Genomic DNA, 27,945 nt, shown 5'->3' with positions numbered 1-27,945 from the left:
GATCACTCATACAGCGATATCTCGAACGGATGATCGTATTTTTCTAAAAAAAGGATGTGTATTTGAAAATATGTTGATGTCGTATCTCCGAGAAGAGTCGACAATGAAAGGAAACGGCCTCGCGTCTTCTCCGTCTCGCCGCCTTGAGGTGGCGAAGCGAAGAGAGGAAGAAAGAAGATAAGTTGACGTCACGCGCTTCGTCGGCCTATCCAATCTCGACCTCTCTTTCCAAATATACTGTCTTCCATTCGAGACATTGCCTTACGAGTGGTGCTGTAATAATTGTAGCGTCCCGCCTGCCGTTTGTGCAGTCCTGCATTGTTTTATGTAATGCAAACTTCGGTACACCATTCCTTTAAAAAGGAGGACATCTCTCCCTCCGCAGGTGGCTATCCTGGCCAAGGGCGTGATACAGTGCTACGGGTCGCCGGCCTTCCTGAAGAGAGCGTACGGCACCGTGTATCGGTGCCGCCTTATCCGGGAGTCGCCCGAGTGCAAGGCATCCGAAGTGGAAGCTCTGCTGCAGAGGTGCATGCCCACGGCGAAGCTGCTCTCCAAGGTGGCCAACGAAATGGTCTTCTCGCTGGGCAGCAAGAAGCTCGCCCACTTCGGCCACACCTTCCGCATGCTCAGGGAACAGGCCATTAAGCTGGGCATCGGCGACGTCGGCTTCCCTTGTCGGACCATTGAGGATGTCTTGCTCCGGGTCAGCTTCATGTCCGGGGAGACCATGGTGCCGCCCTCGGGGGTCGTCTACGACCCAAAGCTCAGTGAGTGCAATTGAAAATTGCAGCGAGGATGTTTTGAACAGAGTTAGGAGTTTTGGTACTGGTTGTACTTCGACATATGTACTTTGAGGTCTCGTTTGTTGCTTAAATTATACCACCCAGTCAGATACCCATTTTAATCTAGCTACGACGTTTTCTGGTACTTTGCTGGCAAGGGTAGAAGAACTGACATTCCTTAGTCTCACTGTGTTATATATTATTGAAATTAAAAACAACCTTTATATCGCTTGATTTATTGAATCGCTTTGTGTCTCAAACTTTCTTCTAAAGATGAATTTTTGAATTTGATTTTTATAATAAATGTAGCTTACCTACAACTTAAAAAAAAATATATTTTAAAGAAGTAATTTTACTCTATAAAAAAACAAGCATCAAGTAATGTAGAATCAGGTACATTTATCGAATGCACTTTTTGCTTTAAAGCGTGATGGCCACAATTACTTTGACCTGCTTTTACGTGCCAGCAGCGTGCACTTCACTTGGAGCAATGTTTGCACTACCGCGGCCGGTACAAGCCGCGTATTATGCGTGGCAATAAACAATATTAGACAATCACTCACGCTATTATCAACTCTCTCACTTAAACGGGGTTCCCCAAGTTTTTTTTTTTATATGGGACAGGATTCTTTTTTTTTTTTTTTTTTTTTGCTTTTTGACCCGCATAATATTATCATCTAAACGTGAGCAAGCAAGCATTGGCGCCAGAGGTGACTTGATCAATCCGACCTAGAAGACAAGGCCAGCGTCTTCCGTCTGCAAACTTCACGCCTGGTGGACAACGCAGCGCCGCCTTGCTTGCTCAGTGTTGCCACCAGCACGCATTGCAGCGTCTGATAACATACGCGACGCTAGAACGCAGCTACACTAATACAGACGCCTGTGCCGCCTAGCGGAGACTCTCGCCGAGGCTGGGCGCGTTTGTCGGTTAGGGCGGGTCGGTGATCCTGGTGGTCTTGACTTGACCCAATAATCTCCTCTCTTGCAGGCATCAAGGTACATTTGATGCGGAGCGACGGCGGGTGTGGAGCCCGCTGCCGAGGCTTCCTGTCCATTCTGCGCTACCGGATGAGGCACTTCCTCAGCTACAGCTGGTTCTACACGCTGCTGCTGGCCAGCGGCGCATTCCTCTTCCTCGTATTCTCCGATCGAGTGGCCAGCGTACGCCTGCCCCTTCCCAGGTCCATTGCTCCGATCCGCATGGACCAGCAGAACGACTTCAAGCACGGTACGCTGTTGGAGGCCTGGGATTACGCCTAGATAAGGAAGCAGTGCTGCTCTATTTCCAGCGTCAGCTAGGAGTTGGCCCGGTACGGACTAATAGCCAACCGGCAACGGGCAGGCGGCGCCAGCAGCGTGAGAGCGCACGGTTATACCCTGCCTCGTTGTAACTTGGAAAAGGGTGAACGATAAGCCCCACATTGCGTGCCGAATGCTTTGTAATGCGCGACGTATACGAGCGCAACGCACATATATTGGAGCATGACGCAGCGAAAAGCCTGATACTTCTCCGGAGTTGAGGCGCGCTCCGGTGATACGCAGTCACGTTCCAATTGGCCCGCCAAGGCCGTAGCTTCCGCTCTACTCGCACCTTACGCGATCACGGCTTCCTGGGATACCCAGTATTTCTTGATTCAGACACTAGGCTCAGCGGCGCCACCAGAGTAATAGCTCCCGTTTGAACAATGAAGCCGCCACTCCCAGGGGTACCCAATATTTCTTGCTTCAGTCGCTGGATGGCGCCAAACCAAACAGCATTGCAGGTTGCCTATAAAGGGGCGCATGAAAAATTATCAGGCCACGAATGAACAAACTAAACATTTAATTTGGCGAACTTGTGCCGAAAACAAAAATACATAGATGTAGCATTGCAGGCCGGTGAAATAGCACGATTGAGCGCATGAGCGAGACTGACTTGTACGTCGTGGCGCATCTTTTTTTAACCTTTTCCTACCGAAAAAAATAAAAGAAACAGTATAAATTTTTGATAACTGGGCTATGGAAGAAAAACTCAAACTGACACTTGCTGGGAACCTGAAATCCAGTTTGCAGACAATTGCCTGCAAACTGGATTTCAGGTTTCCAACAAGGAATCCAGCTAAGTTCCCTGTTCCATAATCCAGTTAGCGAAAAGCTATACCGTTTCTTTCGGTAGGGTTCCTTTGGAGTCTAGAATATTCTGCTCCTCCTTCTCAAAGTATAGACCTTTGCATCGCTTATCGCCCCGTCAAAAAATGCTGAGTCAGTGAGCTGCGGATGCATGCGCAGCGTTTGATATACCGCAAAGCAGAGCAACAGCGCATGCTCAAAAGGCGTTCAGCAACCCAACAGACAAAGGTGGCAGCGCGCAGAAGACGATTTTCGCAAAGGTATATACATTCGGAGCATGAATAGGCTAGGGTATTCTATAACCTTCTCGAATCTTCTACTTTCATAAAGAAAAAAGAAAATGAAACGCAGTGCCAGGAATCGAACCAGAGCCACATGCGTGTGAGCCAAATGAACTGCTGACGCGGCTAAGCGTGCGGCAATATCAGGTGGTGATTGGCGACCGATGTGGTGCTCAATTCTTCTTTGTGTGAGGCTTCTGTGTAGTATAGTGTGACGTAGGCGGAGATTGGAGAGGTATTGATTTTTGCCGCGCTCTTTGGGACGTGTCTATTGTTGTTCATGTTCCGAGGAATAGGTACAACCGTTAGACTCGTGATGTAATCCCACGGTGGAGGGATGCCTGGGACCTCTTCAGGGGGAGGTGTAAGGCAACCCTGCTGCCTGAAGATCTCTCTTCCCTGCCTCGAGGTTAGTAGGCGGCTATGTCGGGATTGCCGTCGAATGTCGCACCGCTCCTCCAGCGTGTTAAACAAACCGGTTGCTTCCATACGGTAATTCGCTGAGAATCGTGGGATACTTAGTGCAAGCCTGTGGCCTTAGCGAGGAGCCGTTTCAAGTTTGGAAGTTTGGGTCTTAGTGAGTAAGATGCGTGGTAGCTGGCTCACAGTTCTGAAGGATACGGGAACGCGACAGAACAGCACGCGTCAAAACTGCACAACGACAGAAGAGTACGTGCAAAAAAAGCACAGCATCAAAACAGCACGTACGTAAGTGTCTGCTTGTTTTCGGTGTCGTTATATTTTGCTACCCGTTAAGTAATCTATTTCCGACTCCTAGGTATTTTGCCTTTTGAATTTTTTGCTCGTGAGCGACGTTATCAAAGGCCCCTTTGATGTCAAGTCTCACGATCGTCCGTAGCTAGGTGGAGCTTTCAGGGTCATATATGTAATCTTGAATGCGGAGCATGACATCGTGCGTGCAGATGTGGGGTCTGAAACCTATTATGGTGTGAGGCAAACATTCTTTCTTGTCGATGTGGCAAATCAGTCTTTCAAGAATAAATTTCTGCAAAATTTTGCCTATACAGGATGTTAGTGAGGCAGACCTGAGATTGCAGATTTCGTAGGGCGATTTACACGGTTTGAGGATCGGTACAATTCTGGCTATTTCCATTCGTGTAGAATTTCGCCAGTCTCCCAAGCGGCATTGATTATTTTTAATATGTGTTCAAGTTGGTTGTCCGGAAGGTTAAGGAGCATGTGGTAGTTAACACCGTCCTCTCCTGGGCCTGAGTGTCGTCTGATGTTCGCGAGAGTTTTGGTGAGCTCGTTCATCGTAAAAGGTGAGCTTATTCCTTCTACTTCGTCCCCTTCCCTGGGTGTTTGGTCTACTATATTTGTGGCGTCTTTAGACGCAAAGCTAAAGTAGATCTGGTTGATAAGTTCTCCCCCAATTTGTTCATTAGTGTTGCCTGTACGGAGTTGTACTATGGTTAAAGAGTATTTACGTTTAGGCCGTTTGAGGAGCGTGCGAATTATGTTCCATGCCCTTGCTGTGGGGAATTGATTGTTTAGGCTATCACATAGATCAAGCCAGTTGTTTGGCACGAGTATCTGTGCGTAGTTGTGAACTTCCTCGGTTATGTCTTCTTCGACGTTCTTGAATTTAAGATTTTTATTGTTCATACGCCATTTTTGAAAGATTTTATGTCTTTTAACCTATAGCGCCACGAGTGTGTGTCAATCTGAGGGATGTCTTCAGGGCCCGTTTGCTCGAAGCGCTAACCGCGGCTAAAGTTAGCCGCAGTACCTAGGAGAGGGATTTTGAAATCACGTGACTGGCTCGGTAGGGGTGCAGGGAAACATGGCGGTGCCCCAGTGAGTGAGCGCCGCTCGCTTTGGAAATAATATGTCGTTGTAGGTGTAATATCGAGCGCGTTAGTCAGCAACGAATGGTGCAGGAGGTTTTCGCTTTGCCTTATCTCATTTTAATTGAAAGCATGGGCGATGACATCGCCGCATTTTTCATATAGTGTTTCGAGTCTGGCCATTCGGAAGCCTAAATGAACGCGATAATTGTCGGCATGGCAACGTATTTGGAAAGTGGATTGTTGATAGCACCGAAAAGCAGATAGCGTCCCAACAGACTTTTTTCTAAATTATCCAAGCACCGAGGTGCATGCTACGAGTGTAGTTGCACGCGTCGCACGCGCTGGCGTCTGCAGTAGTAACAGTTCTACAGCAAAAAGTATAAAACAAATTTCGCCTTGCACGCGCGTTCGTTAAAGCCTTATTATGATTATTTACTTCGAATCTTTTATAAGAGGAAGACCAGCGCGCGTGGACCGTAGAATTACACTTCCAGCGTTCTCCTCGCGATGCTTGAATAATTTTGAAAAAAGTATGTTGGGACGCTGTCTGCTTTTGTGTGCTATCAATACCCGGCCGGTTGAGTCAAGGCAATCCGTTTTCCAAAGACGTTGCCATGCCGACAATTATAGCGTTCATTTAGGCTTAGGAATGGCCAGTATCGAAACACTATATGAAAAATGCGGCGATGTTATCGCCCATGCTTTGCAATTAGAGTGAGATAATGCAAAGCGAAAACCTCCTGCACCATTCGTTGCTGACTAACGCGCTCGATATTGCAGCTACAACGACATATTAGTTCCAAAGCGAGCGGCGCTCACTCACTAGGGCACCGCCATGTTTCCCCGCATCCCTACCGAGCCAGTCACGTGATTTCAAAATCCCTCTCCTAGGTACTGCGGCTAACTTTAGCCGCGGTTAGCGCTTCGAGCAAACGGACCCAGATCTGCATATTGTTTTGTGTTATTGTCTCCGAATTGAACATGGCTAAAATTGTGCAGAAACAGAAAGAAACAGAGGAGAGAGAAGAGACAAGCTCAAACTCACAACTCGATGTATTGAAGGAAGACAAAGGATTAGCCCTCGGTATCAGCTCGAGCCGAGGCCACACTCGCACGTGGGCACCCGAGCACGCGGAGGACACACACCACCAACCAAATTCAAATTCAAATTCAAATTCGTTTATTTTTGCCACAAACGGTACATTTGTGACAGGGGCGCTGGAAAAAAAGCTGCAGGTCTGCAGCTTTTTTTCCACACTCAAACAAATGTAGAAAGGCGATTTTCTTGTCGGTTAAAGCCACAGAAGGATGGCTGACACAACGCTCGCCTAAGCGGATTATACTAAAAGCTTCGAAAATTTCCAGAGTGTGTTTCTTGGTGAATCTGCCAATTATCGAGATTTTTTTGTAAAGAAGGTGTACACTTACACGCTTGACAATGCAGGGGTAGGTGACCCCCACCGTGCGGAAGTGGTTAGCGGGACAGCACGGGAAATTGCTGCAAAATCTAATTAAATCACATGCATCACTTTTTTACTCCGTAATCTAGATGTTTTTTTTTTTTAAAGCTAATCGAACAGATCGAGCACAGGAACATCCAGTCTTAACTGGCATGCAACAGCCGAGGCCCGATGCTTCGAGATTTTTAGGCTTCGTGGTACTGGCGACGCCGTGGAGGGATGGGTTTTTTATTCGTATGTAGAATTTCGTGATAGTACCGGTAGCCGAGCGGCAAGCAAGATAAGAAAAAAAAAAAACCTCTTAAATTTTTACCACTAAAAATAATTACTGAGGTGTGTCACCGCACTCATGATTGGTGTACGACACCGCACTAAATAAGAATGTTACTGCCCCAAGAGCGGAAATATTGGCGACAGACGGGACTGTCTGCTACGCGAAATATGGTGAGGCGGAACGATAGCTTTTGCTTTCCCCCCGAAACAATAACGGCAGATATTATGTGAAAAACTAGATACCCTGCCGTTGTGTTAATTTTGGCCAGAGTTTCTCTGTACTTTAGCTGCTACGCGGTTTAAAACAATTCCGCACAAATTGCGTTTTGCTTTTGGAGTATCTAGATACCTTTATAAAAACAAACCGCAACATTAATACCTCGTTCACTCGTTTTACAGGTTTTTACCGGGCTGTGGACTCCTCTGCGGCGCTCGAGGAAGCGTTGAAAGTCAGGGCAGAACAGCAAGGCACTCAGCTGGTCAAAGTTCCGAGCGCCACGGACCATTCTTTGCAACGCGACGTCTCATCGGACTTCGGTATCGAACTAGGCACGCAGTCTCTCGTAGCTTGGTACAACGTGCGGGTCCGTCAGTCCGAGGTCCTGTCGCTTCTGCTGCTTCAGAATGCGGCGCTGCAACAGCTCACGGCCAGCGAGCACTACCAGATTCAAGCGTGGAGAGAATTCACGTCCAGTGGAGCCACCATCGGTCCCGCAAACGTCTTCAGCTGGCTCACTGATGTCGAGGTACTGAGAGGAGCGATCAAAGAGCTAGAGGTTACGACTCGGGAGCCTCCACTCCCGGTGGCACCCAAGTCTACTTTGTTGATTTATAGACCCTGGTGCCAGTTACTGACCACGGTAACCACACTGATCACCTCCAGTCAGGGCTAGTCCTTACTTGAGATTGACACGGGAATGTCTATAGGCGTTAAGGTATTTATTGTTAGATCTGCGTAGTTTCCGCGCTACTTCAGCTCTGAAGCCTGAGCCCCTGGCTCAGTCTTACGGTTTATTCCCACTCCCTTTGTGCCAAAAAGGTATCGAAAAAAGTTAAACACCCGCGAACCTAATTGCAACAACCTTGGAGCGCCGAAGAACCTGCGCTAGCTTTTATAATGTAGCACAGGACAATTCTCCCCGAGTGTGACTGTGGTCCCAAGAAGAGGGGGTCGCTTTGCCTTGTTCTTGAAACGACATCAACGGCTGTTCGCATCTAATGTTTACTGATACTTTAGCATCCTAGCCCTATAAACTCAACTTAGCACTTAGTTTATGTTGGCAGTGAATATTAGACGCGCGTGCTATGCATAGTTTCGGTATGGGCACCCCCCTTCCATTCCAATTTTATTTCGGGGAATCAGAGATTCCGACAATTGCGTTACCCTGAAATCCTCGGAATGAAGGCACTGGATCCATTTCCACTCCCGGAATAGCTGAACCCCACGGTTACATTCTTATAATTCCTAAACGTATAAAATGACCATTGACAGAAACATTGCGTGACTAAATAAAAGCAGCATAGGGCTGGTGATGTTATCAATCGCAGAGACCGACTGCCTCAAAGCACTAAATTTTACTAAGCCAAAGGGCAGTCACGCAAATCGTTTCGTGGCATTTGGTGTCATAAAATACACCAATCGCGTAATTAACCATAAAAAGCTTGACGTCGCAACAGACGCGAAAAAATTAAAACTGCCAAATGTCTTCGTAAACGGACCGCATATCCCTCTCAAATACATGTTTGGCATGCTTCTTTCATAAGGCTTTAGAAATATCTACTTTGTTCGTGGCTCAAGAGCTTCCTGCTTCGAATACTTGCACAACAGCGCCTTTAGTGCGCTGTTAGGAGCGACGCCGCGCGTATCTGAACCATATCTCCGCGCACTGCGGCAAGAGCAGAAAACCACAGTGCATCCATCTTGCAGCTCTGGTACGTCCCTTAAGACGCCTATTCCTCTTCCAAAGAATAGGCGTCGCAAGAATGACTGACTAGAATGTTCGGGAAAGAGCTAGGGCGAGACTGGCTAGACAAGGTCAATCTGGCCTCATTATCGATTACGCTCGAGGTAAGAGTGTACGCGAATCTTCTGTATGAACGGAGGAGCGTTTGTTCTCGGTCATGCGCGCAGCAATATGCACGTTAAGTGCCACAACTTTCTCACTCGCGGACCACTGTGTTATAGCGCAACGATTCTTTGGATCTTATGCTTCTCGAACGTTTTTTGGTGGGATGTTGAGCAAAACCTGTTACGTGATGAAGGCGACAAAGTATTGGTAAACCTTACAGACGGCGTTAAATCTACGGAAACGTACCAGAAAGAAACTTAACCTACCCTGAAAGGCATGAATGCACGATTAAAGGTCATCTCAAACTCGAGGAGTCTCTCCACGAGGTTCATACAAGTAAAATGAGGTAAACCGTACATGATGATTAAACCTGATACTGTGGTATGAAAAACGGAGCACTCGTGAAGGAAAAAGAAAAAAGGAACAGACAACGTCTCTCTTTTTTTCCTCCTTCACGAGTTTTTCGTTTTTCAAACCACAGCCTCAACTTTCAATCATCATCTATAACTAACATTAGCTCCCCTGGACATTAACCATTCTTCAAGGTAAACTGGCTTTTTCTCAACTTAATGTGAAGATGTGTGATATTTCTTCAGCCAAATGGAAGATTTCATGAAAGTCGTTGACAACCTGACTAAAGACACTCGCCGGAATAACTTGATAGTGAAAAGTTTATTTGAACAAAGTCTTGAAAGCTGGAATGACTACTCTGAAACAAGCAATAGACACAGTGGATAGTACCCCTTCGTCCTGCGGGGTGCTTGATTAGCGCGCGCAAGTCAGGATCGTCTCTTTGACGTCGAGCCACGTTGTCGGTGTTCATTGCGAATGGGAAGCTGTCGTCGTCGTCGTCGTCGTCGCTGCTACCGGGAGGTGTCTCGACAGTGGCTCTAGACACGCAGTTGGAATCGCTGTGCTTCCAGCCTGACTTGAAGACCACATGCATGTTGAACTCCTGCAGTCCGAGATTCCATCGAGCGAGGCGTCCTGAAGGGTCCTTTAGGTTTGCAATCCAGCAGAGCGAGTGGTGGTCTGTGGCAACGCGGAACGGGCTCTCGTATAAGTACGGACGAAACATTGGGATTGCCCAGACGACCGCAATGCATTCCTTTTCAGTAGTGGAGTAATTTATCTCCAATTAGGACAGTGTCCGAGTTGCTTAGTCGATGACTCGCTCGGTGCCTTCTTGCACTTGAACAAGTACCGCGTCCAATCCTGCGATAGTTGCGCCCGTATAAATCTTGGTTTCCGCATTTTGATCGAAGTGTCCAAGACCGGAGGAGTCAGTTATCGCATCAGCTCGTCGAATGCCTGCCGTCGCTCCTCGGTTCATTCAAACTTTGTGAGGTTTGTGAGTGATGCGGAAATCCTTGCGAAGTCGCGAACGAAGCGTCGATAGTAGGCAGAAGGTCCAAAGAATCTTCGCACGGCCTTCTTGTCTGTCGGCGGTGGAAATGCCGCGACGGCGCGAGTCTTCTCTAGGTCTCATCAAACGCCATCGCAGCTAACCACGTGGTTTAGAAACTTCAGTTAGGCATACGCAAACCGACACTTTGATGGCTCGACAGTGGGGCCGACGGTCTGTATGGCTTGGAGAACAGCTCTGAGTTGTCGCAAGTGCTGGTCGAAATCGCTTGAAAACACTACGACGTCGTCAAGGTAGACGAGACAGACCCTGCCATTTCAATTTCAGTCCAACAAGTCCGGTGTCCATGGCAAGCTCAAAAGTTTCTGGTGCCGTACATGGTCCAAAGGGCATCACCTTGAACTTGTATAGTCCGTCCGGCGTGACGAAGGCTGTCGTCTCTCGGTCCCGTTCGTGGAATTCAATCTGCCAGTAGCCATTCTTCAGGTCCACCGATAAAAGATATTGTGCGGGGCGCAGCCCGTCTAGCGTGTCGTATATGCGGAAGAGAGGGTAGATGTCTTTCTTCGCCACCGCGAACAGCTGCCGGTAGTCCACGCAGAACCTAAATGTTCCGTCAATCTTCTTAACCAGCACGACTGGAGGGGCCCACGGACTGCTGGAAGGCTGAACTAGGTCGTCGTTCAGCATTTTTTACAGTTGCTCCTGGATGATTTTCCTTTTTTGTTTTACCCAAAACGACGGCAGCTGAGTTACCTCCTCGCCGAATACGGCGACTGCTTCGCGACGTCGTCGAAGGTGCGACAAACCACTGTGGCGAAGCACCGCATCATTACCGAGGACGACGCGCCTCTGCGTGCGCCACGCAGAGGCGCGTCGTCCTCGGTAATGATGCGGTGCTTCGCCACAGTGGTTTGTCGCACCTTCGACGACGTCGCGAAGCAGTCGCCGTATTCGGCGAGGAGGTAACTCCGCTGCCGTCGTTTTGGGTCCGGAAGCTTAGGGCGAATGTCGAGCTGCACTGGCGACGTACAGTCTTGCTGAGGCGGCGAGGATTGGTCAGTAATCGCAGCGATTTCGGTGGAGTTTCGGAGTTACTCGACGTGGCCCATAGATGCACCGTTAGTGAGGTGTTGCGTTTCTTGTCGGAAGTTCGTCACGAAGAACACAGTGTGCCCATCCTGAAGTTTAGCTACTCCTCTTGCGAAGCCTATTGCTCTTCTGAGGAGCAATTGAATGTTACCGTCCAGAAAAACTTCGCTGCAGGAAGCTGCCTCGGTAACGACGGGTACAACAACACTTGATCGCGGAGGCAGGTTCACATGGTCGGCAGTGACTCGGACGGCGGCTGACGAAGTTTGGGGTTTCTCTAATGCGGAGCAGGTGTCCGCAGCGTCAGTCTGTTCTCTCGAAGGTTGATGACGGCTCCGTATTTACACAGAAAGTCTATGCTGAGAATGACAAAGTCCTGTAGAACATCGAATTCCACAGGACACGTCTCGCCGTGAATTTCGATGCCAGCAGTGCACTTTCCGACAGGCGTGAGGAGGTGTCCCCCAGCGGTTCACATCTGCGGCCCATCCCACAAGTTGTCACGTTTCGAAGGCGTCTAGAGAGCTTTCCGCTAAAGACTGAGTAGTCTGCTTCGGTGTCCACGAGGGCCGATGCGTCGTGACCGTCGATAATGGCGTCCCGCAGTGGTAGCACAACTGGCGACGATCGGCCGTCCTCCGCACGTCGATCTTTCTTGGCGCAGCTTGAATCTGGGCGGACGTGCGCCCGATCTTCCTGGCGTCGGGAATACTGCGGCGCTGGAGGTCCTTGTCGAGGAAACGCCATGTATGGAGGAGGGGTCGGTGGTGCTCATCGGGCCATTGCGGCGTAGCTCAATGCGAGCTCCTCCGGTGCTGCTACGGTGGCAGAAGCCTCTGGTTGGAACGCCCGCTGAACTTGCTCGCGGACAGCTTCGGCTATTGACAGTGTAACCGGCTGGTTGGCAGCAGGCACGAGCTTTCTGGGTACTTCTCGGACGACATCGCGAAGGATCTCGCGAATTCCAGTCCGGCTGGATCCGTGGTCAAATCCCGATGGCGAGGGGGCAGCTACGCAGGGGTGCTCTGGTAGTGGGTGTCCACTGTAAGGATGGCACGCTCCATGTTTGTCGCCTCGGTGACGAATTCCTGAGGGGTCGTCGGTGGGTGGCGTTCGAGTCCACCGAAGATGTCGTTCTTCAGGCCACGTATCAGAATTAGCAGCTTCTTTTCCTCGGTGGCCTGAGGGTTGGCGCGAGAACTCAGGCGCACGACGTCTTATACGAAGCTCGTGACTCTTTCATTGTGGTCTGGGTCCTCGATTGCAGCAGATCCTCGGCCCTCTCTCTTTGATGCTGACTGGCAAACGTACGCGTCAGCTTGTTTTTGCAAAGGTCCCACGAAGTCAGGGAGGCTTCGTGGTTTGCGAACCAGCGCATTGCAGTTCCTTCAAGTGAGAAATAGAGGTTGAGCAGGCACTGCTCGTTGGTCCACCCATTGTGGTGGGCAACGCATTCGTACTGGTCGATCCAGTCTTCGCCGTCTTCGTATTGTTCGGCGTAGAACAGAGCAGCCGAACGTGGTGAGACGGGCAGGTTAACGACGTTGGCGGCGGTCGGGGTCTGCGACTACTGGTGGTCCATCGTCGGCCTCGCTGGCTGGTTGGTCTTGGTTGGCAGAAGTCCGATTTCCGGGTGTAGGCCTAGGGGTGCTGCGACTTAATCGAGTCTCGGTAGTACCTTCGTTGGGTCTTCGTGGGCTTGGTGTCGGACTTGTAGAGCGGATCCTCACAGAACTACGCTGGAGGGACATGCGTTACCCTGCACCTTCACCAAAATGTCACGAATGACGACGTGACCAAACAAAGAATAACTGAGAAAATTGAAACGTTTAATTGTGCGAACTTGCGCCCAAAACAAAAAAAAAAAAAGGATAGAAGATAACAGCGGAGTGTCATAGGCGTCAAAGTCGGCGTAATACCAGGATAAAACGCTGGGGCAAGACTGACTCCGGCTTGCCACGCGGAGCACCTTTTGTGGCCGCGTAGATTTCACGAACATTCGCCCTAGAACGTTGGGGGTTAGAACATTCGTAACTTGATCAGACGATCAATTTCACGAATTGGCGAGAACGCCAAGTAGACAGAATAAATAAAATAACTTTCCGCTCTCTGGAATTGAACATAGATCCTCCGCGCGACAGCGAAGCATGGTAATCATTCGGCCAGGTACGCGCTCGCTCAGCGACGCGCGTGGTAATATTATCACAAAATGTTTTGACAAGATTTATTGAATCGTTTCTTTCTAACAGTCGTCTTGAATTATCTGGTAATATTAGTCGCACTGGTGTTTGTTATTTGATTGGGGTTTCATAGTGTTGTAAATCATCTTGATATGCTATCTCCCGCCGCCTGAGCCAAGCGTGTGACGTATCAACAACAGCAGCGTTATGTCTTTCCTCGCCGTTTCTCCCTTCCCAACTCCCTCTCTCTTGCTTGCGTTAAATACTCTGTTCACGGACGAATAAACGTTCTTTTCCAGTCCCCCAGCGCTGGTCTCGTCAGTCGTCCACGCACCGTATGTGCGCTTGCTACGTAGCAGTGGCGACGAGCAAGACAGGAACCCATGCACTAAAAGAAGATCACGGCGAGCAAAGCCATGGTACGGCCTTTCAAGAACCTGCAGCAATGACAACGCCAGCCTTGGCTCACCACCATCTTCCCGAGTATGACGGCGAAAGGGACAACTGGAGAGCGTACGTCATCAAGGCAGAAGCTTATTTCGAGGCAACGGGAGTTACCGACACAGCGAGAAAAAGGGCGTTGCTCGTAGCAGCGTTAAACACAAAGACTGTGCAGATCCTAGCGGGACGAGTCGCTCCGAAGAAACCCAACAGTCTGACCTACGAAGACGTAGTTGCAACACTGAATGAATATTTCGACCTAAAGCGCCACGAGATCACCGAAAGCTTCCGGTTCTTCAATCGATGTCAGCACGAAGGTGAGCCTTTACAACATTTCCTTGTCGACATCCGACGCATTGCAGACAACTGCAATTTCGGCAGCATGCTGGAACGAATGCTCCGCGACCGTATAGTCTGTGGCGTCAGATCAAAGGCCTTGCAAAAACAGCTTTTGGCAAAAGCAAACTTGACTTTGGAAGAGGCCGAAGCGATAGCACTATCAGCCGAAACGGCAGATGATGACGCAAATAAGATATCGGGCGATACAACCACCGTACTGAAGGTTGACGCGCAGCGCGTGTTGACGAACGAGCCGACTCTAAAATGCGGGCGTTGCGGAAGTAAGAAGCACAACAGCCACGCATGCCGCTGGGCCAAGAGCAGGTGCTATCACTGTGGTAGGCCGGGTCATCTTGCGAATATGTGCTCGAGCGACGCTCCGAGGAAACGCGAAACGGCGTCGACACAAGGCATGCGGGGACGAGCACTGGCGATGGCGGAAGACTGTGCGGAGGGGAACGTAGACGAAGCGATGCACCTCTGGACTTTGACTTCTTCTCGAAAGTGGCAATTAGAGCCCCCAATTCACAGGACATTCACGTGGTGCGGTGTCGACATGCCAATGCTGATAGACACGGGGTCGCCCGTCTGTGTTGTGCCCCGCGAAATTTATGAAAAGAACTGGGAGAGATGGCCGCCATTGCAACCTTCAGGTGTCAAGCTGTCCTGTTATCTTGGCAAGCTCCCCGTCCTAGGACAATTGGACATGAAGGTAGCCTACAAGGGTGCCGTAGCAGAGTGCCCCCTAATTGTATTGAATTGCCCCGGTCCTAGTCTATGCGGGCGGGATCTACTGTTTCAGCTGAGCAACGCAGGGTCACCTATTCTTCACACGACTGCGGAAGCCGGATCGCCAACGAGTCTCCCGGCCGCGGACGACATCGCCAACGAGTTTCAAGACGTCTTCAGTGCGGAACTCGGCTGCATCAGCGGTCCCCCTGTACACCTTCAACTCAAGGAGGGAGCTACACCAAAGTTCTGTAAGGCACGATCCATCCCTTTTGCTCTCCGTGATAAGGTTTCTCAAGAACTAGACAGACTGGTAGCAATTGGCGTGTTATCACCGGTTGCGCATGCGGAGTGGGCTACGCCCATTGTGCCTGTCTTAAAGAAAGATGGAACAGTTCGGATTTGCGTCGATTTCAAGATCACGTTAAATCCTGTATGCGAACTGGAGCAGTACCCATTGCCGGTGATTGACGACATGTTTGCGTGCCTAAACGGGGGAGAGTACTTCAGTACTCTCGATCTTCGTGACGCGTATAACCAAGTACCGCTTGACGAAGAATCACAGAAGCTATGCGTAATCAACACGCATCGAGGGCTATTTTGCTTCAAGAGGCTGCCTTTTGGCATAGCGTCTGCCCCAGCCATCTTTCAACGTAAAATCGAAACAGTCCTGCAGGGACTACCAGGCGTGCAAGCTTACCTCGATGATGTGCTGGTTGCGGAGCGACAAGGAAGTAACGATACTCTGCGAGCGGTACTGCAGCGTTTCCGCGAGCACGGTGTAAAACTCCGGCGAGACAAATGCAAATTTAGTCAGCCTTCAGTCACGTATTTATTGCACCAAATCGACAAAGACGGCCTACATCCCACTGAGAAACATGTGGAAGCAATCGCCCAGGCTCCTAACCCGACAAATGTGCAGGAACTTCGCTCGTTTTTGGGCATGCTGTCGTATTACTCCAAGTTCCTGCCGAATATGTCATCCGTGCTTGCACCCTTGTACCAGTTGCTGGGGAAAATGCGCGTTGGGTCTGGAGAGAAGCTCAGCAGGCCGCCTTTGCCAACGCAAAGCAGTGCTTACTTGCGGCAGGGGTACTCGTTCACTACGACCCCGCGAAACCATTGAAACTGGAGTGTGATGCTTCTCCGCATGGCATCGGTGCTGTGCTGTTTCATACGGTCGGAAAAGTAAACCGGCCCATTGGCTTCCGGTCGCGAACGCTGACCAGTGCCGAGCGGAATTACTCTCAGCTAGAACGTGAGGCCTTGGCTCTGGTTTTTGGGGTGTCGAAATTTCGCGACTATTTCTTAAACAGAGATTTCACCTTGGTCACAGATCATCAGCCGCTCCTGGGCCTGCTGAAAGCGGACAAGCCTACGCCGGCGTTGGCCGCAGCCCGAATACAGCGCTGGGCTCTCTACCTCGGTGGATTTCGCTACAAACTTCAGTATTCGCCCGGTAAGCTGCTACTAAACGCCGACCCACTCAGCCGGCTACCGCTGCACACTCCAGAACCACCAGCAAGGAGCGAACCCCCCGGGTATGTTCACGCGCTGGCAAGTTTCGATGATGGCACTGTGTATGTCGAGGAACTCAAACAGCTAACTGCGCAGGACGTGTTACTAACGAAGGTTGTGGAGTATACGAAGCACGGCTGGCCGACACATGTAAAGGACGCGGGATTGGCGCCATTCTCGGAACGCCGGTTGGAACTATCTGTGGCTCACGGGTTGGTATACTGGGGTCATCGAGTTGTTGTTCCCACACAAGCACGAGAACGGGTACTACACATGTTGCATGAAACGCATCAAGGGTCCTCGGCCATGAAGGCGGTTGCCAGATCGGCATTCTGGTGGCCGGGACTAGACCGAGAGATAGAACACCTCTCAGCGTCGTGCCACAATTGCGTTCAAAACCTGCCTATGCCGGCTTCTGTTCAACCCATCAGTTGGCCAGCCGTTAAGGAAAAATGGTCGAGGCTCCACGCCGATTTCGCCGGGCCGGTCGCAGGCAGCATGATACTGGTAGTCGTGGATGCTGCCACTAAGTGGATTGAAGCCGTGCCCATGAGGCAGGCAAGCACGTCATCCACGATTGCCAGCTTGCGCAGCATTTGTGCCAGATTCGGTGTTCCACGCACAATAGTTACGGACAACGGTACGCAGTTCACTAGCGAAGAATTCGCCATCTTTGCTAAGAACAATAACATCGCACACCTACGTACGGCTGTGTATCACCCACAGTCTAACGGACTTGCTGAACGAGCTGTTCGTACGATTAAGGAAGCGCTAAAGAAGATGAGCGAAGGCACACTTGAAGAGAAGCTAGTCAAAGTTCTTTTCAACTACAGGAGAACGCCGTGCCACGAGGGAAAATCCCCTTCCGAACTTCTATTCGGCTACTTGATCCGCTCGCGCTTGGACTCGCGTTTCCCGCCTTTCCCAGGGTCAACCCAGGAGACGGAAGAGTGGACACTGCCGCCCGACACAGCCATGTACGCCCGTAACTACGGCCAGGGGGAGAAATGGACACCAGGGAAAGTGCAGTCCACTACAGGGTCACGCATGGTCACCATACAAACGCCTACTGGGGTGGTTCGACGTCACATAGACCAAGTGCGTTCCAGGCCGAGCCCGGCATCCGCTCGGAGCGGCGTTCGAGACCAAGACGAGGGGAGCCCTTCGGCTGCAGCTGCGCCCGCACAGACCGACAACGAAGGCGATTTGAACGAGCAGCCTACAGACCAGGTGGCGCCGGCACAAGCGTCGCCGCCTATCCAGAAGGCGCAGGAACCCCCTCAAGCTTTGCGACGATCTACTCGGGAAAGGAAGCCTGTACAGCGTCTTCAATACTAAGGGAGGAGAAATGTTGTAAATCATCTTGATATGCTATCTCCCGCCGCCTGAGCCAGGCGTGTGACGTATCAACAACAGCAGCGTTATGTCTTTCCTCGCCCTTTCTCCCTTCCCAACTCCCTCTCTCTTGCTTGCGTTAAATACTCTGTTCACGGACGAATAAACGTTCTTTTCCAGTCCCCCAGCGCTGGTCTCGTCAGTCGTCCACGCACCGTATGTGCGCTTGCTACGTAGCACATAGCTTAAGGTCTGCCAAGGCCGAAATGCAAAGGTAGGTAGAAGGTTTAAAAAAAAGTGACACGAAAGCTGGTGATATGAAAAAACGATGAATATAACATGAGCATAATTGCGAACGGCATGGGCATACGTTAAAGTTTACATTAAAATCACGATAAGTGGATAACGTCGACGTTATTCAGGATGTTAAGAATACAGCTATGAGGAAACAGCGGCTCATCGCCAAGTAGCGTTACTGAGTGAAATTGGGTGAAACGATCAGGGTTATACTCAGAGAACTAAAGCAGCATGTTTAGAGGAATATTGCAGTACTCACACTCCGGGGCCGCCTCTCCGCACTGCACATTCACGTGGGTGAGACACATGTGACCGATTCGTAGCTTGCGCATGACCACCTCATAAAACTGCCCCATCCCGCGAACCCTCCGACTACCTCTTCAAGTGTTTTGGAGCATGCAGCTTGTTGCGTGTTTTATTGTTCCACTTCTATTTTCTTTTTGTTAGAATGCAACGCCTTAAAAGGTTTGATGGTATTCGCGAAGTTTTTTTATCAGGGCTCGGCGTCAATTGAAAGCCTTAAACCAATTAATCAGCACCCTTAAGCAAAATGAGGCGTTTTTATATTATAGGTCGGTTTAACTTTGAGGTATATATAACGCTAAAATAGATAAACCCTTCAATGTGCTTTTTTAGCTGGAGACAAACATGTCCAGTTAAGTACAGTCGAAGTACGGGCGGAGGCATAGCAAAAAGATTTTTTTATATATATATTCTCTGACGAGCCATGTTGTGCTATTATTCAACATACTATTTTGATATTCTCGGCTACACTAGACAGGTGCTCAAAAGAGGTCGAACCAGAACATGCACTTTATGTTTTTTTCGCATTAAGAAACGTGGAAGCCCTGCGATTGCTACCGCAATTCGCCGTTCTTCAGATTGACTGTGGAACTATAGAAAGACAGACTTATGCTCTTCCGTGGGCTAGTTAACACCGGGTTCGTCACCATTAAGCAGGCCGTCACTCGGCTGGCCCATAATGAAAGCTGGCGGCTTTGATGGGATTGAAAACGTCAGTGGTACCACATCGACGAAGGATTATGAAAACTGTGTTTTCTAATTGCCGCCTTGAGCAATCCCGGGGGGCTCCCGTTGAAGCCAGAAGATAAAGGGGAAAAGCCTTAAACCCCAACAGGAAAGCCATTGACTGGGTGCACAAGCAGTTTAATGAACGTCAAGCTGCGGGAATTTGTACCTTTTTCTCAGGAATCTACGCCAATCATAATGGCGTTGCTATTTGTGAGTTTGTTACCGACGAACAATGTGTCTGCCTTTTAGGAATAAACAACACGGCAATAAAAACATGCAAAAGGTAAGATTTTCACATAACTTGTCTTGATTTATTCCGTTTTATGTTGAACCAATTAACCAATTAAATAAAAACATCAATCGAACAATCAGCAAGTTAGATGATCAATCGCATAGTCCTGTATTTTATGTGTATCTACTTCTCTCCCAATATCAGAACTCGCAGCACAATCGACCTCTTAATTTCCTGAGATGTCCACTTTGACTTGGGACCAAAAAAAGAAATATGTATTTGTTCTTTTAAGAAGCAGCGATAATGGTATTTTGTGATTAAAGAACAAGTGAGTCTGTAGCCCGTTTCGATGATGCCAACGTTCTTACGGCCACAATCTCACCGAATGTGGCAGTTTAGGTACCTCTTTGCAGGTCATTACTCATCTTCTTTTGAATACTGTTTTGTGGGATTGATGTCGTTCGAAAAGCAATGCAATCCTCTTTCATTTGATTTTATGTATGTATTGGTTTATACTGTTCATGCACATTTGTAGCTTTGCGAATATGACGGCACGGACCTTCACTTGCTCCGCTGGTTCATATTTCATGAACGATCTATTAAAATAACACGGTTCCAAAAGAGCAGCTTTGTTAAGATGTTGTCGGAGCAGAATGTAACGCTACACTTTTTTTGGTATGTGCACCAGTTTTGTTCATCTCTCAAATAACGCCCTAAAATTGTAATTTTTCAGCACAAGTATGTTTTAATGAAATCCGCAAGGGCAATAAAATTAGCTGTAGATGTAGTGCATATAATTGGTAATATTCAGAAAAAAAAATATTGTTTTGTAAAATGTTTTCGTTTAGATATTCTATATCAAACATAGCACTTTTTTGTGCTTCGAGTCACGGTGCTTCAAATGCCGCTGAGGAAATAATTAAACTATGATGAAATCCTTCATAACATTTAGAACTACAGTGGTTGCCCAAGATGTGGACGATGGCTTTTTCCATTTTGAAAGTCATAACGCTTCAGGAGCCCTTCAAACTTACATGTTTTTGACGCATATCTTTTATAGGCATCAAACAACTTTATTGGCATCTAATAACATTTATTGTGCGGAATGTATATACATTGCGATGTATTAGATTTTTACAATGATCTTGCTTTGGTTTCTTGATAGGTGTAGAGCTTAGCCAATTTTAAAAACAATTAAAAACTGTTTTGGTGTTTTGTTGCGCTACCTGAAGGATGGCAGACAAAACTGTTTATTCCTAATGTTCAAGTAATTTTCGAGGGCGGTGTTGGCGTTTGTATTATCATCAGTATCCGTGTCTCTTTACCGTCACATTTAGAAAATATATTGGAAGATTTACTATCGACAAATGAATGGTTTAAGTACTGGGTCAGGTTAATAAATCTAAGATAAGTAATTACACAAGCATAGTGTGATATTTTGTGTTCATTATTCGATATGATTGAAATCAATAAGCAATAAAGACGAAAAGGAAAAGAATACACCCAATTTCGCTTCATGCCTAGAGCCACTAAATGAGCTGCGCTTAGAGTATCGGCACTCCGCAACCCAACATTGTTGTAGGCGCCGCCATTCTGGGTCATGTACAGAGCAAACGCAACTGCCGATCGTCATGATTCAAAAGTGCGACTTTCTCAGCATTAAATCCGGTGTTAGGAAGCTTACCCAATATTGCTTTGCCCTGTCGTGGACTGTTTAAACATTTTTGGAGGACGAAAAAGCGTTTTCAGTGGTTTTAGATAAAGCTTCAGATAACTGCAAACACGATTTTAAGCCACAATATGGCCAAGTGTCGTTACTCTGAAACCTAGCTTATTTAATGAAACTACTCATGTCCTTGTTCAAAGAGCTTGTAATTCCTGAAGGGGCCATGCCGTAAGCCCCGTAGGTTCCACAAGCCACTACCTTTTGACGCCTCCCTTTCCTCATTGTTCCCGCTAGTGCCACCGGTTCCCGCGAACCTTCTTTCCCCTGGCCGAAACTGCAACTAAATATGAATAATACACCATTATTATGGCTTATTTTGTTATGACCAACTACACATAATGAGAGGAGGAAGCTGCCGGGCAGGGAAAACGCGGGCTTTATGTGCGACCGTTCTAACCGTCTCAGAAGATAGAACACGCAAGCTTGCGCTGATTTCAAAAAGACCATCCAAAGAAAAGGGGCGGCACGCTGTGTTTTTTGTGATTGTGCGTCTAATTTATATGGTATATTTGAAGATCGACTATGAACGTCGATCGTCTCAATGTAATGTAACGTAGTAACATTATATAAATAATAAACATAATGAAGGACTGAGCGACTCTTTTTTTTTCAATTCTTGGATTGTAATACGGCGACAGCCTATTGTACTTACTGTTGATGAAGAGCAATATGAGGTGACGATGTAATGATTAAATGATGAGTCGACGACATTAGTGGATGTCGAACCACAACGCACAGTTCCAGACTTGTTTCAAGTATCGTATACCCAAAGACGTTTCTTCACCTACAACAGAATATGATAGAATCAATGAGGATGCTCCTTTACAACTGTACGTGGACCTGCATGGTGCAACAGTGCGGCTTATTCATTATCATGAAGAATGGATTTCTAGCAGCATCCCCTCATGGACTCCTTGGAACAAATGGCCTCGTTGAGGTGAAGTGTCTCCTTTCCAAAAGATTCTTGAAGCCTACTGAAACCGCAAAAGAGTATGAGGCGAAAAATAAGAAAAAGGAGCCTGGTGTGAAAGGTCCAAATCATCACCATAATTTCTACTAAGAAATACAAGGGCAGTTGCACAGTACACAAAGAAAGTTTTGTGATTTTGTTATATTTATTCTCAAGGCCATTGATATCAACGTATTCAGAGGTTTGACATCTTCTGGTCAACCAACATAGAGCCTTTTTCTAGTGAAGTTTTACATGGAAGGCCGGACTTTCGCTAAAATCCCTCACGTAGAAGAGCTGTCCGATCGAATAAACTGCCATTACTCCCGATCTGGGAATCTCTCGATCTTCGTTCGTGGGCCATAGTGTCATAAGTTCGAGGGGTGTGGCTTTTCCTCCGCCGAACATTGCTTCGGCGGGTGTTTTTCCCGTGGAAGATGAGACCGTCACGTTGCCGGGACAAGGACCTGGAAATTTTTCACTGAACTGCTTTCTCCGTAAGCTTCAAGAGGGCTTTCTTCGTTTCGCACACTATCTGTTCTGCTTGCCCGTTAGTTGCAGGATGGTATGGTGCATTAATGTGATGCCTGATGCCGTTTTTGTATTTTTTTTTCAAAAACCCTTTTATTTTATTTTAAACAAGATTCGGTGTGTTATCAGAGAAAAGTATTTTCGGTGGGGCAAAAGTAGCGAAAGGAGAGTGCAGAACGTCAATGACGCGTTTGGACGTCATGGCATGCATCGTGTAAACTTCCAATCACTTAGAGTACTCATCGACCATGACTCCACAAATGCGGATACGTTTCGCCACCCACCGAATTAATAGTGGATCGTTTCGGTTACTGTTCATGATGGCGCTGGACTCGAGGAAGACTTGAAGTGCTTCCGCAAAGTTAGCCCAGGTGCCAACACTGTTGTCGAAAGCGGTAAGTATTCAAAACGTCGACAACGCCGGTTGCCACGTGTTGTGCTTGACACTGGACATTTACCATTCGCTGACAAGAAACTTGCTTGTTCGTCTGCCACGAGTCGTTCAATATCAGGTCATCACCACAAGCCCATCTCCCGACAACATAGGTCTTCATTGTCCGCATTTCCATAGTTAGTAATAACGTGAACTTATAAATTCCCGAACGCTCATCACTTGCCGTCGTTAAACGCCGCTCATTCAAAGCGTCTTCATTGCAGATAAACGTCTTCCTATTTATTCTGATGCTTTTCATTATATTCCTCCTAAGCTGTACTTACAACATTATGTGCAGCGGCGTTTGTTTCCTGGGAACTATAATTTAACAACCTTTAAAACATCCTCCGGATCCCGTGAAACACAATATTTCGTGACGTCACTTTTCAATCGTCATTATAATGCTGAGGTAAGTAGCGTAAATGGCGAAGCAGTTTATTAGACGTCCGCTTCTACTGGTGTCTTGGAAGATTGAGTCTACTGAGCGCGCATTCCTGGAGAAGAATGTTTCAGTGACATAATATTGACACGTCAATCAACAATTGATTCCTCGTTGATAAGATTTATTTGGAAAGCCCGTGGCAAGCGCCGAATCACATGTCCATATCAGAGAATAATTACTGTCTAGCCTAACATTCTCGCAGACATAAGTTTGCTGGGCCACGTTGTTGAGCCAGCTGAACACAGCTGGCAGCGGCGCGAGCAAAGCCATGATGGGAACGTGATGGTGTTCGAGCCATCCCACCGTGAACCAGTATTTCGGCCACCCCACGGGTGCGTGTCGCCATCTATTGTTTGAACTAACGCCTTGTTCAAGATGGCTGCCGTGAGACCACAGCCTTAAGAAGCTCATTATATTGTGAAAACAACTGAGTAGCTAAGCTTTTCATTTACATAATCAGCAACAAACAGCAGACCATAGAGCATTGCCAGAATTATGGTAGCTGTAGAGTTGGTTTTGTTGATCTGCTTTACAGATGTTCCTATCATAACTTAGCCAACGACCGAGTACGTTTAGTTCCATCTTCATAAAGACCCTACTGAAAATATCACTTCAACCTTGATGTGTTATGGGCTCCACTTATTCCATTCAAACCCTTCAGCCAATAAAAACTCGCAGCCCTTCAAACCCTTTTAGCCCCTCATACCGTTCAAATTTTTTAAACCCACTCAGGACTTCAACCTTTTAGATGCACAAATGACTGTAAACAATGAACCAAAAATGCAGTTTTAAATATTATTATAAGTTTACTTCCGACTTGAGTTTTACATGCATCTTGTAATTTCAAAGTACGATAAGAATCAACGCGCACTCGAACCCGAGCGTAAAGCGATCAGACAAAATAAAGACATCCATGTTCTTTGTCGCAAAAACTTATATATTGAGGTGCTCAAAATGCCACTCGGTAAATTCCTGAGGTGTATGGTCATCCAACTATCACAACTATCACAATCAAGCAGGTACTCTACCCACACATATACCGATTCTCAATACGAAGTATTGCGAAAAAAAAAAACAAGACCAACGTTCGCCGCCGTTGAGAAACCCAGTGCACGATCACGGTGTTTCGCGGTGGTGCCGTCGCGGTGGCGTCTCCTGCGTCGTTTCGCTCCCTGTATGAGCGTCTGAAGACGGACGAACGAAGAGACAGAAGAAACAGAACACTGAAAGGCCTTCTTTTTGATCCGCACACTAAGTTGCTGTAGAACATAGGTCCCATGCGTGGGATATTGAAAGTCCACCAAGCGTTCAGTCGTTGCGGCCACCCGATACAAAATGGCCAAGCAACTTCCCGACCCATATACCCTGAAGGGTCACAGGATCCCTCCCACAGACGCGTTAAAACGATTTTGATGGGTGCCGTGCCTTCATGCTAAAAATTCGCACTGAGCACACATGCCTCTTAAATATCAATTACGGGTCATTTACACCATTTAGAAATTCTTAAAGGGTACGCCAGGCTCATTAGCTTAAGGTAATCTTCAGCCCCTAAAAATGTTTTGAAGAGTATGTCAAAACATTTCAGGAAATCCTGATGGGTATTATAGTCCCTTTTTCAATATGGGATCCTGATGATAGATCATACTGACCTTGGGACTGAAAATAAATTGCCACACTTTATTGAAAGTATCGATTTGAGAACGTTGTCTGAATCATACTGCAATGAAAGAGATGATAAACCCACGGGGCTATAGTGGCAAAGCATTGTGCAACTAAAGGTTTTGAATCTAGCCCCAAAGGTGTAGCTGAAATTATATTTCTTATTTCAAAGAAAAAGAAAACCGAGGCTTAATATTGGAATGCTCTCTCCAACCTGATGTTTTCAATGCCGTTAGGAACTGAACAATTTGAAAATAATATATAAAGCAAGTATTTATCGATTATTTTCAAATGACGTTCATTATCCTCGGCGTACAGAGTAGTACAGGAAAGAAGGGAAAAGCACCTGCGGCAAATTACAGTACTTAAAGGTCAATGGAGTCCAACATCTTCCAAACTTAAGTCCAGGATGAACCGTGCTTAGTGTTACCATTTTGAAGGTGATAACTATCGAATATGCAAAAGATACGTAATTGTTACTGTTTGTGGGGGGCTGATGATACTGATTTTATTGTTCATATGTAGTACTGATGGTGCTGATTTTTTTTTATTGCTCATAGATAGTGCTCAGTTCCAGGTTGCGTTTCGACTGCATTATTGCTGCTTTATGGTCAGTGAAATGCAGAGCTACTGGTTCTTCTAGCGGATCAGCTTCGATCCGCTACAAGCTGTGGTAACGCATCTCCACCGCTTAAGTCAACGGTCCATGTCAGAAAGAGAATGTGTGGCACGGATTGTGGTTATATACGTAGTTGAGCATTTTACCGCAGCGCCCTCTCGTCTATAAACGTTGAGTCAATGCATGCCAATTTACCGCGATTATATGCGCATTTGACCACAGCGCCCTCTCCTGTATAGATGTTGAGCGGCTACATGCCACGTTTCATCCATGACATCCCCAGCTCTTGACTTACTACCACATCTCAGATCCCCCCACTCGTACCGCAGTCGTGGCCGAGTGGTTAAGGCGATGGACTTGAAATCCATTGGGGTCTCCCCGCACATGTTCGAGTCCTGTCGACTGCGCGAACATTTTTTTCTCGTTTTTTTAAGAAGACAGATTGCATGGCAATCGATGTTAGCACGGACGCCGGACGGGCAAGGCTAGACCCTCAGGAGGTTCGCCCCTAAAAAAATATCTGTTTCGAAAAAGTAATACTCGGCCTATATCAATGTCTCGTCAATTTCCACTTTCTAATATACTTCCTTATGCAGGCTTGTCCGGTTTAAAAAGATGAGCACTGCAATCCTAAGAGAGCTATTCCAATAAAGTTGACCGCCGAAGAGAGGTTCAGACTCATTATTTGCATGCGCTTGGCCGACCCCTTTCAGGTGGTATCCACTTGTAGCTAACGTAGGATTTGCCCAAGTACCCGGATGCTCTGTTCAAAAGGGCCTGTATCAAAAGGGTACACTTATCGGACAGGTGTCCGTGTCTAACGGGTGCGTTTTATACGGGTGTAACCTAGACAGTGGAAAGTTTGTCAGCCCCTGAGGGTGTTTTCTCCGCTGTGAATTACATGCATTTACCAATGCTAGTCTGGGATCCCGAACTTGCTTCGCGCTGTGATACAGGACCACACGCTGATACGATGTTCATCCAGACAGGCAACTTGGTAGATATGACAAGTGCTGATTGTTGGGCAAGTTGGTATGGTACGTTAGAAAACATGATCGCGCTTTGAAGACAGGGACATAGGAAGAACAGACAGCACAAAACGCAAACTTTGAACTGATTTCTTTGCGCCTCTTAAGCCGAACAGTCTTATTTTTGTGCCTAGTGCTAGGCACAAAAATAAGACTGCTAGAGAGATTATGGAGGCTAACGCTATAAATAGTTCCGGCACGTGTTGTGTCATTGTTGCGTCAATTGACTTGGCGGATAAGGAGTTAGGGTACTTGCGGTCCGTGGCGTGGCCACGGATTGATTGAGATGTGGTGCGGTGACGCAGTGTGTTTCTACGCTGAAACTCTTGAATTAAATCACTTGAAAGTTAGCGCTCTGTGGTGTCTGTTCTTCCTATGTCCCTGTCTTCAAAGCGCAATCATGTTTTTTGGTAAATATAAACTAAATTGCCCTACCGCCCTTTTTTACTGGCTCAGCTGAAGATCGTCGGGGCCACCTTCGTGCCGCTGTCCTTGGGTCTGTTCACGGCGGCCGCGGCCATCTTCCCAGCCCAGGACGCGGCCGACGGGGGCCGCCTGCTGCAGCAGCTGTCCGGCCTTCCCGGCCCGCTCTACTGGCTTGCCAACATGTTCTGGGACTACGGCCTGGTGTACCACCTGTACCTCGTCCTGTTGTCGCCCATGGTGGCCATCTGGGGCTACGGGGACAGCGACGTCCAGTTCTGGCTCACGGTGGTGCTGCTCTTCCTCGCCTACGGCTGGGCTTCCATCCCGTTCGCTTACCTTGTCTCCAAGCTCTTCACGAGGCCCTCGCGCGCCTTCGCGGCAGCGGCCACTCTTAAGGGGCCTCTCGGTGGGTGTGCGAGCAACACGGTTTCGTGTACTGCGTGACCACGGGACTTTCTTGTACTCTGTCGGACCGTGTATTAACAGCCGAGTCTGTCTTGGGGTTCGAAGGCGCTTTCTCTGCTTACGGCTGTAAGCTTGCATTCGCAACAATATCGCCATTTTCAATATTCGGGGCTTTGACGTCAAATGTGGTATAGGCGGTAGTACAGATTTGGCGCGCCGGCGCCTTGGTGTGCTATGGTAGTATTCCCGCTTCTAGTTTAGCGGTACATTCCAGAGACAGGTGGTGATCAAGAGTTGCTGGCGGAACAAATAGGGACATTTTATAAAACATGCCATCTGTCAACATTTTCAACAAAACGGAAATAAATAGCTCCGCTC

At 47.9% G+C, this 27,945-nt stretch overlaps 1 protein-coding gene, 1 long non-coding RNA gene and 1 other non-coding gene across 3 annotated transcripts; all 3 read left to right on the top strand.

Annotated features, from left to right (window-relative positions):
• The first annotated feature begins 379 nt into the window (after positions 1-379).
• LOC8023731 (phospholipid-transporting ATPase ABCA1-like) lies at positions 380-27,859 on the top strand. Its single transcript, XM_040217783.1, has 4 exons — positions 380-770; positions 1,774-2,013; positions 7,119-7,465; positions 27,193-27,859. Exons 1-4 carry the CDS (start codon positions 533-535, stop codon positions 27,604-27,606), a joined length of 1,239 nt encoding a protein of 412 aa, XP_040073717.1. The 5' UTR covers positions 380-532; the 3' UTR covers positions 27,607-27,859.
• On the top strand, positions 14,131-17,428 carry LOC115324726. Its single transcript, XR_005716963.1, has 4 exons — positions 14,131-14,184; positions 15,052-15,186; positions 16,272-16,394; positions 17,382-17,428. It is a non-coding gene; the product is annotated as an uncharacterized LOC115324726 (long non-coding RNA).
• Positions 26,034-26,115, top strand: Trnas-uga. The gene has a single exon. It is a non-coding gene; the product is annotated as a tRNA-Ser (tRNA).
• Positions 27,860-27,945: the final 86 nt, after the last annotated feature.

The sequence above is a fragment of the Ixodes scapularis genome, unplaced genomic scaffold, assembly GCF_016920785.2.
Source record: "Ixodes scapularis isolate PalLabHiFi unplaced genomic scaffold, ASM1692078v2 PGA_scaffold39__5_contigs__length_11793443, whole genome shotgun sequence".
In the NCBI taxonomy this organism is placed as follows: Eukaryota; Metazoa; Arthropoda; class Arachnida; order Ixodida; family Ixodidae; genus Ixodes; species Ixodes scapularis.
Note: the sequence above shows the minus strand (reverse complement) of the source record. Positions and strands in the feature narration are given on the sequence as shown.